The 13,013-nt window shown below is 41.1% G+C and overlaps 1 protein-coding gene across 1 annotated transcript in view; it reads left to right on the top strand.

The window, feature by feature from the left end:
• Nucleotides 1–13,013, top strand: part of itfg1 (integrin alpha FG-GAP repeat containing 1) — a 181,860-nt gene that overhangs the window by 152,474 nt on the left and 16,373 nt on the right. The window contains exon 15 of the mRNA XM_012874005.3: nucleotides 8,227–8,351. Within this exon, the coding sequence (XP_012729459.2) occupies nucleotides 8,227–8,351 (125 nt within the window). The remainder of the gene's footprint in view (nucleotides 1–8,226; nucleotides 8,352–13,013) is intronic.

The raw sequence follows: 13,013 nt of genomic DNA, 5'->3' as shown, positions 1-13,013 counted from the left end.
TAGTCTGCAGCAATGTCAGTTTCATGGGCAGACTATATTTATTCAATTAGAGACTCAAGACTTGACTTGGACCAATGATGGTTTGATGGCAAAGCTTAACCAATGCTATCCTTGTGCCACTATGTAAAGCTGAAAATGATCTGCATGCCAAGTGTAACACAGATCAGTAAGGCCTCATCTGTCCACTTACAACTAATATTACATCTGTCAGTGCAAACCGCAGCAGCACAGCCGCAAAAGTGTTGTGCTTAAGTTGAACCTTTAAAATGTAGGAAGAGTTTTACTGGCGTCGACCTCAGGAGTGATCCGTTGTGACTCGTCTGTCCTTGAATAGTGCAGAGCGACATGGGTAACATCCTCTTTACATGTTATTAATGGTCATCGTTTGGAAGAGGGTACGCTGGATCTATTTAAGATAGTAATAATAGTTTGAAGGTCACAACTTAATTTCAGTATGATAAAAAATCGTAACAGATCACAGTAAACTTTCATTGGTGACATTACTTCAGTAATATCTTTCGACTTTGACAAGTCTGTAGTTTGTTACATTTTAACATTTTTCAATTAGACATGAAAGCCCTCGATAGTGAAAAATATATATTCTGATAAGCGGATCTCAACCATCCAGCATCCTAACAAGTTAGTGGCAGATTGCATTCAGTCCGGCGCGGTAACCCAGGTTCCTAAGAGAGGAGCAGTATTTGACTGTATATTGTTTGTCTTTCTCCAATCTTTCAGTAGATCATGCTGCCCACAATAAGTGTCTGCATGTGTGTGTGAAGTTCTTACAAAAAAGCAACTGCTGGTGCAGCTTTTGAGTTTTTCATTGTCTTCTGAGAGATGAGTCGGAGCCTGTCAATCATGTGTGCATGGTGGGATTCTTTGCCAAGGGCTCCACTTGCTCTGCTGTAGGGATGTAGGACACACAAACACAATCTTCCTGGCAGACAAACAAATACACACAAAACACAGCCACTCTCATACTCTGCGCACCAAATAATACCCTTTGCCAGCCTCCCTATGTTGTGAAATGGCTTTCCTCCAACCGCAGCTATGTTTGTTATCCAGTCTACTCAAACACACACTCACACAGCATTAAGCAGACGCTGAGCCAGGCTCCCTGCCTGCAACGTAACCCCGCTTGATCCTACCTCTACACACACACACCGGCGCACACTCATCCACTCCACCCTGCTGAGTGGCCGGCTGCAAGCTATCCACCTCTTGCCACCTAACGGGGTAAGCAGTCTGTCAAAAACATCAAACCAAGCTTTGCTCGAAGGTCCAATCTCTTTACAAATCCTCTTCTGCATGTTTAAATCTAATTGAATCTCTCAGACGCATATTTTCTGTCTAATTTCAGTGTTTTGTACTATTTTCTTGATGGTTTCTTCGTATATGCTGGGTAGTCTGTGGTCCATTGCAATAGCTGAGCCATGTTCACGCATACAGAGCTTTCATGTTTTCTCATCAGTTTTGACATGTCAGGTTCTTTAGGCAGACCTTTGATGCAGACAGATAATTAGCTTTGCTTGAAGGAACTTAGTACAACTCCAGATAAAGCTCTGGTCTCAGTGGTTTTCCACTTGATTAAGCTTTTCTCCAAGGTTAATTTAAAAGTCCAGTATGTAGCAAGTAGTGACATCTTCACTGCAAATTGCATATGTCTTACTCCCAATCTATGGCGACCCCAGTTAATGAAGTACCATGGCCGATATGCACACTGGGATGGATGGCCATGCCCAAGATTTCAAAAACACTCAGATCCTTGTTTAAATGCTTTTATATTCTGATAAATTCTGTACTCACGTTTATTTATATTGTACATTTCAAGAAATGTAACATGTTAAAGTACTTCCCAAAACAATAGCTATCAAGTAATACATGAAATAAAAAAATATGAGATTTAAATAAAACATGGGAAATGACTTTACTCATGGAGTGGACAAATAAAGTAAAAAATAAAGCTTTAAAACATGTTTAAAAGATACCTGTAAAGATTTATAAACAGTTAATTCACAGTTTTCGATCAGCAAAATAAATTATCTTTAAAATAGCCAAGTTCTACCTACGACAGAAGTCTGAAGGTTCTGCTCCAGTTCTGGATCAGGTCATTTCAGGAATAATTTAAAGGCCTCCATTCTGAATGCAAATATTTTTAGTAGGTTAAGGTCATAAAGACAGACACAAAATGTGCCATTATTAGCTTATATGTGATAAGGAGAAATATACACGTTATCCATGATTTTACAGAAGCTAGAGTGGGAGAGCCAGCACATAAATGTGGAAATTCTTAAAGGTACCTGTCAAAACTGTTGACTGCAGCATTTTGGATTAGATGTAAAATCCTTTCATAATCATTCAGAAAAATAACAAAAATTGCTATGCATTTGTCTATCTTGCTGGTAATAGTTACAGGTTCAGTCTGGCAAAGCATATTTCTGGTTTTAGTTTTATTCCATAAAATAGCGCAGTTTTTGAGACTTTTTAAACAATGTCAGACCCAAGAGCCATGTTGTCATCAAAGTTAACACTCAGTTTTCTTAATTTCCTGATTAATTTCTTAATTTACCATTTAGAGCAAAGCAACACCACCTAGACTGATAATATGATATGCAAATGCACTTCTGACAATTATAGGGCCAAGTATAATCACCTCAGTTTTGATGGGATTAAGAAAACATTTACAGGACAGTCAATCCTTGATGTCAAGACAAGTGTGTTAATTTAGCAGCAGATTAGCTGTATCAAAAATAGAGATGAGTGTCATCAGCATAACTGTGAAACTCTATATAATAGTATTTACCAAGGATATCCTACAGTGAACATTTTCTATACTGTAGCAGATATTTTTTATTTATTTTGTGCTGAAAATTTGTTTTGAAATATGCAGTATATACTAAGATCTGCTAATGTGTTAAATGTGCTCTGATTAGATTACTCTTGATATATTTGAAAATGATAGGGAACTTTTTTAGGGAATGGACCTGTGGCATCACATCACAGAGTGTTATACTGTTGGCAACTACTGTAGTGGTTACTATTGTGTTGGATTATAGAGGATCTTTAAAAACATTTTAAAGTCATACAATTTATGTGTGCTGAGGTTAAGGTCCCAGAATTCACTAAGGGACATTTTTTAGTTAATACCAGAGACACAAAGGAAACGTCCAAGATTGCTTATTTTCAAATGTATCTGAAGCTGCTTTTTTGCTCCTGGGATGTTCTGAAACACTAAAGTTAGGGAGACTGTACAACATTCATAGTCTTCACAGATTTAGAAAAGACTTGGATTTCATACTAACAGACTGGTTTCAGCAGGTTTTAGTTACATAACTGAAAGACTGAGGATCATACACTAAACAACTCCACCTGCTGAGGGATCTTATGGTGGAGGGTTGGTCAAACAAAGCAAAGCCAACTGAACAAATCATACGCTCGTGGAAACCCTCACAAGAGCGACAGAGAAACGTCCCAGTTGGGGGAAATTTCAGACTGTTTCTTGTCTGCCCCTCTCTAGAATGAGAGAGATGCAGTTTAAATTGCTTAGTAGAAAGCATCCCACATGTGAATTGCTTAAATCTATATTCTCCAATTGAGTATTTGGATCATCTATTTATTTTTTTGTTGATGTGAGGTTATTTGGTTTTGATATAACCTACAATGTTGACTTTATTCTAAAAAGTGGATTATATCTGCTGTAAAATTGTAAAAACAACAACAACAAAAGCAAATTGACTGCATTGTCAGCTGTTTTTGTGTTTTTTTTTTTTTTTTTTTTTTGTCATTTGGTGTTACTGTGTTCTGTTCAATCTGAGACTGATATCTGATAGTTTGTATTATGGCCACTGTTATTTTGTGTTTAAGGTGACAATGTTGTATAAGAAGATCAGCTCAACACTCATGTTGTATCTCCCAGTCTCTGTTTTTCCATCAGCTGTTGGCTACATGTGTTTGCTGTCGAGTCACTAATCAGATCACATTACCCAGCTCTGTCCAGATTGGGCTGAAAACACTTCCAACATGTTTGATTGACTGAGATTTTAGCCACTTTCACTTTAACAAATCTTTTTGCCAGTTTGCCCTGCCTCCAGTCCCCAACTGGGAGTCGTGGGTAAAGTTCACTCTTATGTCCTTCATGGCCAAAGTTATTGTTTGCCAGTTCATATAAGTGCAGAGACTTCTCTGGATAAATACATGTTAGACATTCTGGTGTAGGTAGATACATATGGCCATTAGAATTTAGCTCATAAATTTGTGAAATACGTTGTGTGCCTTCCAGATTAACTTTAACTCTCATGCTGTGTTTGAAACCTATTTTTTTGTTAATTGATTCATTCCTCGTTAATCATTTTGACTGCCAACCCTAAAATCCCATCAGTCCCAAGATAAAGAAGAAATAAGATAAGGAATCAGATGTTATCTCTCTTTGTTGTTGCTCATCAAGCATTTCCCTAATGCTCATCAAGGATTAGGAAAATGCTTGATGCCATTTAATGAAGTAAAAGTCAGTTCTTTCATTTTCCTAATCAGTTCCAGTTCTTTTGCCCACACACATAAATGTCAGGCTCCCCTGGTTCCAGCTTTATTGGCTGCTAGAAGCTGGGTCTTTGTACTAGCCTGAACAGGTCTAGTTTATGAAACTGTACATATCTCTCCCTGGATATATGGCCAATATTTCTGTCACTTCCCTGCTTCTGTCAGGGGGATGTACATTCCAGGCAATTATGCTACCCTCTCACAGCAACACAACCAAGCACTAAAAAGCTGGGCTGGCAGACACAGGCCAAACAAGCCGAAACGCTGAGCCATAAAAAGAAACGTCCGATGAAAAGCTTTTTGTGGAAAGTTCAAAAGTCAATGATTGCTGCTGAGCTGCCATGCTGCCTTCAGCCAAACAGGAACAGAGCTCGCACACCACGCTAGTCCGTCTCAATCAATTATAGGCGTCACTGAAAGTTCATTTACTTCAGGTATAATCCCAAAAGTAAAACTAATACAGTAGATGTTTCACTTGTGTGTTCATTTTAATGCCTGTGGCTTACAGCTGATGAAATGCCAAAATTCAGTTTGTTAGTGGAATGAAAGAAAAAAGTTAATAAAAAAAATGCACATTTAATATAGACAATCTTACTCTTGAAATAGTTGTGTAGGAAATCCTTTCAAGACTTATAGGGAGATTAACACAGTTTAGTGGTTAGCTTCGGTGTTAGCCGTTCATTGTAGCGCCGCTGCTCTCACCGTAGACTTTGAACATGGCTGAGAGTCGCAAGAAGCGAACCGCGTACAAGTTTAAGAGAAGAAGAGGAAGGCCTCAGTAGAAAGAAATAAGACCAGAGTGGATTTTTTGGAGATATTTTCATGCGATCCCCCTGAGGAGGAGAGCAGGAATTGATGTAAAAGGAGCCCCACCAAGTACTGAGTCCAGATACTGTACAGGACATTTCAGTAGACCATACTTTGTTTAAAATTAAAGTTTTTGTTCTTTTGGTTTGTTGGAAAATAACATAGTCAAATTCACTAAGAAGCTACATTTTGGGTTTTCATAAGTTGTAAATGCATAATCATCAAAATGAACAAAATCAAACCCTCAAAAGATCTCACAATGTGTAACAAATGTAGGGTTTTATATTTTGTATTGAATTACTGAAACATTTTTCTCTCTTATTCTGATCTCTTATAATTTATTAGGATGCGCTAGAAATGTATTGCTTACTTTCTACTGGTCACTCTTACCTCTACTTCTGCACTGTTACCAAAGAAAACTAAACAAAGACCTTCAAGGACTGAGGTGGACTAAACATGTAGCAAATTCACATGACCCAAACTGAAAGCAACCCCTTTTTTTTTCTAAGCTGAAGCTAAGCATAGATTAGAAAACTATCTGGTTTGCAATACGCAGTCTACCCACATTAGTTCTGATCACTGGCTGCCTCCAGGCTTCCTCTCTCTCTCTCCTCTTCCATCCTTCCCTCTCTCCTTCCCTCTCTTTGTTTACCACATAGAGGTTGATTTATGTCGGCTGCACTTGGCAGAGTTGGTGGCGTGGGCGAGATACAGCAGCTGAAGTGGAGCGGGAGAGGAGACGATGAGGAGGGATGAAAAGAGGGAAAAGCAAAAGGCCAAATCGGAGTGATGTAGCAGGGGAAAATGGAGAGATAAGGACAAGCTAAAAGGAGGGAAGCTAAATACAGAAGGCATGGCGAGAACAGAGAGATTGGGAGGTGGGGGAGGGAAGCTGGGTGTGTAGACAGACAGAGGTGTTGTGCAGGCCTCAGGTGTCTCCGGCTGATTTGGATCTTTTATGATGCCTCTTTACGTCAGAACACAGGGTCTCTTGCTGCAGGCCCTGCGGCTCAGCGGCTCTTATTGTGTGTTTGCTTCTCATCCCTCTCATTATGTTTACATCACATCGTATCACACTTAAATGGTGCCTTTCAAAAAAATAAACATTTGTTTGTTCTTTTATATGTTTTATGTAGATATACAGTGCGTTGGTAAAGTAATGGAGCGGCGAGGTGAGTTGTGTGATGTTTGCTGCGCGATAAAAAAAAAACGCTGCCTTAACACCAAAACATGATTATGAAACAACAGATCAGAATTTCAGGTTTTGTTCCCAGGTATTTATATCTCAGTCTGTTGCACAACATCGTGTTTTGTAGCTGAAAGCATTTCTAGGTGCATCAGCGGAGCGAAAGGCATAGATGGATAAATGAAATGTAGTCAAACTCAAAGGCTCGTGATTATTACGCTAATTCGTTTAGCAGCTTTCGTTTGAGAACCTTTTTCCAGACTTTAAACCCTTAAAAAGTAGGACATTTTAAACATGTTGATGATTTTAGCCGCAATCCCGTTCACTCCACAATACAGCCTTCTGATGTATGAAATATGTGGAGTTTTAAAAATAAAGGTAAACTACTAGTGCCGTAAATACCTCATATAAAATAAAGGTAATATTTTTTGACAGGAGGGTGATGATTTATCTGTCTGGGGGAGGGGTGGACGTAACGGCGAGAGAGAGAGCAGTGTGGATGACGGCTGTTGAATGAGATCCATCGCCACATTGATCCGTTACCTCTCAGCTCTGTGGGGAACGGTTTGACAGATACAGTGCCTCGCAAAAGCCCCCTTGAGCTTTTTTACATTATTCACGTTGTGACCATAAACGGTAACCTTTTTATTGCCATTTTATTTGATTGACCAACACAAAGTAGCATATAATTGATGAAAAAGAAATGTTTTAGTGTTTTAAAAAAAGCATGCATCGGTATTCAGTCAATGCACTGAAGAAACACCTTTTGCTGCAGCTGCAGCTGCAGGAGATGTAGGATATGTCCTCACCAGCTTTGCAGATACAGACTCTGAAAAAATAGCTTAAGCTCAGCCATTGGATGGAGAGCGTCTGTGAGCAGGCATCTGTAGGTTGTGCTGCTTTGCTGTTTGATCTAAACCACTCAATTGTATTCCTGGCTATATGGTCTGGTATGGTCAGTTTTTTGCATGGCCCCCTCCACTTACGCTACAAGAAGCAGACAATAGATGTGTCTAAAGACATCCATACTAAGGAAGGTAATATATGTGAGACAGGCTCATCCAGGGTGGAGCACAGAACATCCCTGACTGGTCGTGTGTTACTAGTGTCTGATACCACCTTTTCTTCCACTCACCTCCTGATTAATCGCCACCTCAGCTAATAAAACAGTTTGTTGTCCTATAAAATCACCAAATTTGGCACCGAGCACCCTGCAGCCTCATTAACTATAGGATCATATCGTGAAGACTGTATAGTCTACAGTTCAGATGACTAATGAAGCAAAGATACGGCAGCCACAGTTTCAAATGCAACTTTACGTAGCCTATTATACGCCTCGTTAGAAGCAGTGACAGTGTGTGCTGGAATGTATTAATTGCTATTTAACCCAAAGTACAGCTTTAGTTTATTTTCCGAGAATTTAGCAACAGGCTAGAGATAATATCCAGCTGACGGTGGTCATGGAAACATGTTTAACAATTGCCATCCAGCGAAAAGCTGCTCAGCCGTTTCATTAAGCGTGTTTACCTCGTGGCTGCAGCGGGTTAAAGTTAGACAATTACCAAGTCTGCATGACTCACCCTCTCACAACAGATGTCTGCCGCACCTACAAAGAAAACGCATTCAGCAGCTGGCTCTCAGATTATCTGATAAACTGCGTACCAATAAATACATCTTTCTCTCTTTCCCTGCAGCTGGCCAGCTGAGCCAATCAGCTCATTTCTCCCTGCAGCTGCCCTACACCGTGCTGGGCCTTGGACGCAGCGCCAACTTTCTGGATCACCTCTTTGTCGGCATTCCCAGGCAGCACGGAGAGACGGTGAGGATGCATGATCTGAAGACACAGAGAGGGCTGTGTTACGCAGAGGCTGCACGGGGCTTTCTCTTCTAGCAGAAACGAACGCAGGCTGTGCAGTTTTACTGATTGGCGTCTGTGGTGGAGCAGAAGAAGAATTGGAAGGCGATCAAGGAATCATCAGATTTAAACCCCTAGGTGCGGGTTTCCCTGGAACACAAAAATCCAAGTCAAACGTCAAATTGAGTTATTTCCGAAGAGCCTGTGTCCCCTTTGAGCACCGCATGCCATGCACGTCTCAGGCACTTTAGGTCTACGTATTAAGTTTGGTCTGCGAGAGAGAAGAAACAGCCGCAGGATCATGATATCAAGAGCCAAACAGCTATCCAAGAAAATATCAACTAATAGAATAATTCATGACAACGTTTAGCATTTCAAAGTCGTAGCCACGGAGCATAAGTTTTGTTTCCAAATTCTGCTTTTCATCACAAGGAGCTGAATGATATGGTTCTTTTTTATAAAAAAATGTGAAGAAAAAATCTGAAAAGTCTTTCCTTTTCCTCATATCCTGATGAAATTAGTAATGCAGAGCAGCAACAGCTAAATCTATCAGGATGGTCTTAATCCTCTGCTGTCATTTAACACTCGGTTTGGGTTTTTACAGCTGTTTGTGAGAGAAAACCTGATACCTAGTATCACATTTTCATGTGTTGAGGGAATGTGTTCTGACAAAATGTCTGCTAATGAGAGCGGCTCATTAGATAATGTGAGAAAGATGCCATTCCCACATCTATTAAACACTAATTTTATGTGTGGATCAGCTGAACACAGCTTAGATGCCAGCACCAATCCGCCCGTTCCTTTCCGGTTTCCCCCTCCAGTCTTGGCTTTGCCCCCAAACGTATGGGGTCGTTCACCTACACGCACGTACTCACATCTTAAATATTTATTCACCCGTGCGTCTTCTCCCTAATGAGCAGCAGAGAAGCATTCTCACATTTTGAAGAAGCCCATTTTCTGCCTACATCTCATTCCAAGCATTAAGAGGTTTTCTTTCAAGAGATGAACAGGCATTTTAAAAGAAAAAGGTGAAAAAGTATTTCAAAACTAATCAGTGTTTTAAAAATTAAAAGCAAAATGTACAACATGGTCTAATTGCATGTATTTAGAACAGAAAGCTACCGTTGTTTTAAATGCTGCTAATGCATCACGGAGAGTATCAAAACGCCACCAATAATAACGTTATTTATCACATTTGTAAACCTATTGTGACAATCAGCTGATCAGTTTTCTACAGCATCCACCTACAGAATGTCATGCAGCAGCACAGTTGCTCGGCTAAGAAAATAAACGCCTCTTGTAAAGAAGTGCTAATCTAACAAACCTGGTTAGTTAGTGGTGCCATCTGCTCAGCTCAGTTTCACAGACATGCTTGTAGGATCGTGGGTGGCACACCTTTAGTTTGTCCCCCATGACTGACGATAGGCCCGTTTACACTACACTTTTTTTAACCGAGCCAAGACTAGTCCGAGCTCGGTAACCGAGATAACTCTTGTGTGTAAATGGTCAGCAAACTGAACTGGACTGCGCTAAACATAACCGGACCACGCTAACTGCAGACCAGTTCCCTAGTAGGTCTCGGCCTGGGTTTTTTTTCCTGTCCCGGTTATCTGATAAAGAGCGCATGAGCAGACCGCGTCATCTCCTTACAGTCAGCTGACTGTCCGCGGGTTTTCCAGAGTGTCTGGCTGCACGTCCCGATTCACACTCCATTCAGACAAATTTCAGACATTCATAATAATACTAGCTTCCTTATTGTGCCACACAGTTTCCAGAGATGATTCTGCTTAGCAGCGTGATGAACCTCAGCGTCTGTTGTTGTTTCCTGCGTCTGTAAATCCTAATTAGACGTTCGTTTGTCTTATCCACGTCCCAAAAGCCGACTCTGTCTAACAATAACATCCTGAATGTTACGGGCGCCGCCATTTTGATTTGCTTGGTCCCGCCTTCAATCCCAGAGAGCGGTAGTACCGCAGATCGTCACTAGGAGGCGAGGAGATAGTGTGGTGTGTAAACGGTTGTCTTGGCTTGGTTAACTGATCCAAGCTCGGACTGGGCTCGGCTCGGCTCGGTTAAAAAAGTGTAGTGTAAACGGGCCTGCTGACTGGAAATGCCTCCAGACTGCTAGGTTTGTCTTTCTAGGAAGTGAGGGAGAAGTTTAGGAGCCTGCTCAGAGCCAGCTGACAGGCAGTGCACAGAAACATGAGGAAGCGACAGTGCTGTGTTACTTTATGGCTCCTCACAGCCTAAAGAAAACTCCATCTCTTTCTCTGGCATCTCATGAAAGGCTTTTTAGGCCTCGTGGAAAATTGTAGCTGTTTCTGAGCCCATTCTCTGCATTTCTGTTCAGAAATAGTCATGCTCCCTGTCATACGACGCGCTAATGTAGAACTGATATGGTAAATAATCGAATGCTTTCATTGATGCGATGTATTCATCGCCCACGTTTCTATACTTCCACATCGCTCTCCAGCGCCGCTCCCTCTCTCTCCCCATCTCTGCATCCTTCTCCACTTCCACTTGTCTCTCTGAATATCGGGAACAACAGAGCTCCTTTTTCTCCTCTCCCATGTGGCACCAAGGTCTTCGTCAAGCAGCTCATTTTAATTGCAGATGTCCCAGGCCAGCAAACTCTGAAGCTGTGGTGCACCTAAAACGCTCGGCTCAGCCAGGCAAATTTATTGTCCCTAATTTCAGGTTGTTGTGTGTTTTTCCTATATTTTTATATCTGCCTGTGTTCCCACGTTCCTCCCCTTACCCGTTCCTTCTACAAAGTGACTTAATGAATGCCTAAAGATGCAGCCTGTTATGCAAAGTGGACGTCTCTTTCCACCCAGAGGGTCTGGAGAGTGGAGGGACTGCATTAAATCTACAATGTGTTTAATGAGGGAAACGCTGAGCCTCCACAGTAAAGAGGACACTATTTCTAAAGCCTCGCCGTCTTGACATCCTTTTTAGTAACTTTAGATTGTTTTGTTATTCCATGCTCTTGATCTGTCGCTCTGATTTCTGGTCTATTTTTGATCCAATCTTTGCTTTGCGTCCTGTTACGTTGCCATCCCCCCCGCCGCCATGCCTGTCATCGTTTCTCACCTATAGAAGCAGTTTTCCACTGAAGGAGAGGGTCGGTGAAAAGTGCTCCAATATCTTCCATCTTCTGTCCAATTTCTCCTATCCTCTTCCTCATCTTTTTCAGTGAGTGTCTCTCCTCCTGCTTACTTATCTTCCACCCAGGGGATTCCCTTTGCTGCTGGAAGTGGTTTACTTCACTAATCAGTCCCCTACTTGTCACTCTCCCCCAGCATGTCTGAATCCGTCTCCGTCGGCTCCCTGGTAGTGTGCTACTTTCCCTGGCTTTGAACCAGAGCCTCTCTCTTTCTCTCTGAAGACTTGGGAACATTTTCCTCTTCCAAACAGCCAGATCAGATCCGCTCACAGGCAGCAGCAGTGGAGGCTGACTCGCCTCCAACTTCGCTCCCCCACCAGTTACCACACGGACGGCTGGTGCTTTCCAAGAGCTAAGCGACAGTGGCTGGTGGCAGAAATGTTTTTTTTTTTTTTATTAATTAAAAAGCAATTCAATCACTGCACGCTTATTTAAAATAGCTGCAAGATGTGGTCGCTCTCTCTTAATGAGGAAAGGGAACTCAGCGTTGAAAAGCAGCGGCACTTCCACATCCTGCCAGACACCAGACTGGAAATGTTAAAGATCCTCCAGCTCCAAGCGTCGCTATGATCTCGGTATCGCTGATGTGATTGCCCCGTTGCCTCTGGATGCCATTAAACTTATAAGCTCTAAAAAACGGATGGCTTCTTACATTAATTTAGATTTGGATAAATCCTTTATCTTTGATTAACCACACAGAACTTAAGTTGCTGTTCAACTTTGTGCTCATTTTGGTTTCTAAGTTACTGACGGATAAAAACGGACTCTTTTAAGGATCAACACGGACTGCTTCACTGCTAGCATTTTCAAATTTTTATTTATTTGACATTCTGGACATTTTTAGATCAGGGATGTAAACTGGTGTCGTAGTGTTTAAAGTGGATCCAGCTTGGATGTCGGATAAAGAATCCTTTTTTTTTATGTAGGTCCAGATTTATCCAAGCGCTACAGAGTTTAAGACAGACCTGATCTAAGTTGGTCCAGAGGTAAATAAAAACAATAAAGATGTCCTTTAGCGCACTACAGGTTACAAGTCCGGTTTCTACTAGGTTTTTTTTCATGGCATGGAGAACCTGCAGATAATACAACCCAATTAGATTAATGCTCTGGATTCACATGTATGCAATGTAAGAGAAAAAGCCAAAGTTAAAGGTTTGACAAACACAGGAAATAATATTTTAAGCTCTTCTTAGTGGAGGTAAAGATGGTTCTGTTCGTCATCCTCTACATCTCAACGTGATGTTTCTCTTTCCTTTAACACGTTAGAACTTTGGGTAATGTCAACTTTGCTTTAATAGTGTCATAATTTACCGAATGACAATTAATGACAACAGTCCTAAACATTCATAATGAGTAATTTATGTTCATAACAGGTGTTATGTCATGTTTATGACATTGTAATGTCAGTCTTATGTACACCCCTTCAAATAAAGTGTAACCAAACTTTGATTTCCAGCTCT

Source organism: Fundulus heteroclitus, chromosome 4 (assembly GCF_011125445.2).
Source record: "Fundulus heteroclitus isolate FHET01 chromosome 4, MU-UCD_Fhet_4.1, whole genome shotgun sequence".
NCBI classification, from domain to species: domain Eukaryota; kingdom Metazoa; phylum Chordata; class Actinopteri; order Cyprinodontiformes; family Fundulidae; genus Fundulus; species Fundulus heteroclitus.
The sequence above is the reverse complement of the archived record's forward strand: the minus strand, read 5'-3'. Positions and strand labels throughout refer to the sequence as shown.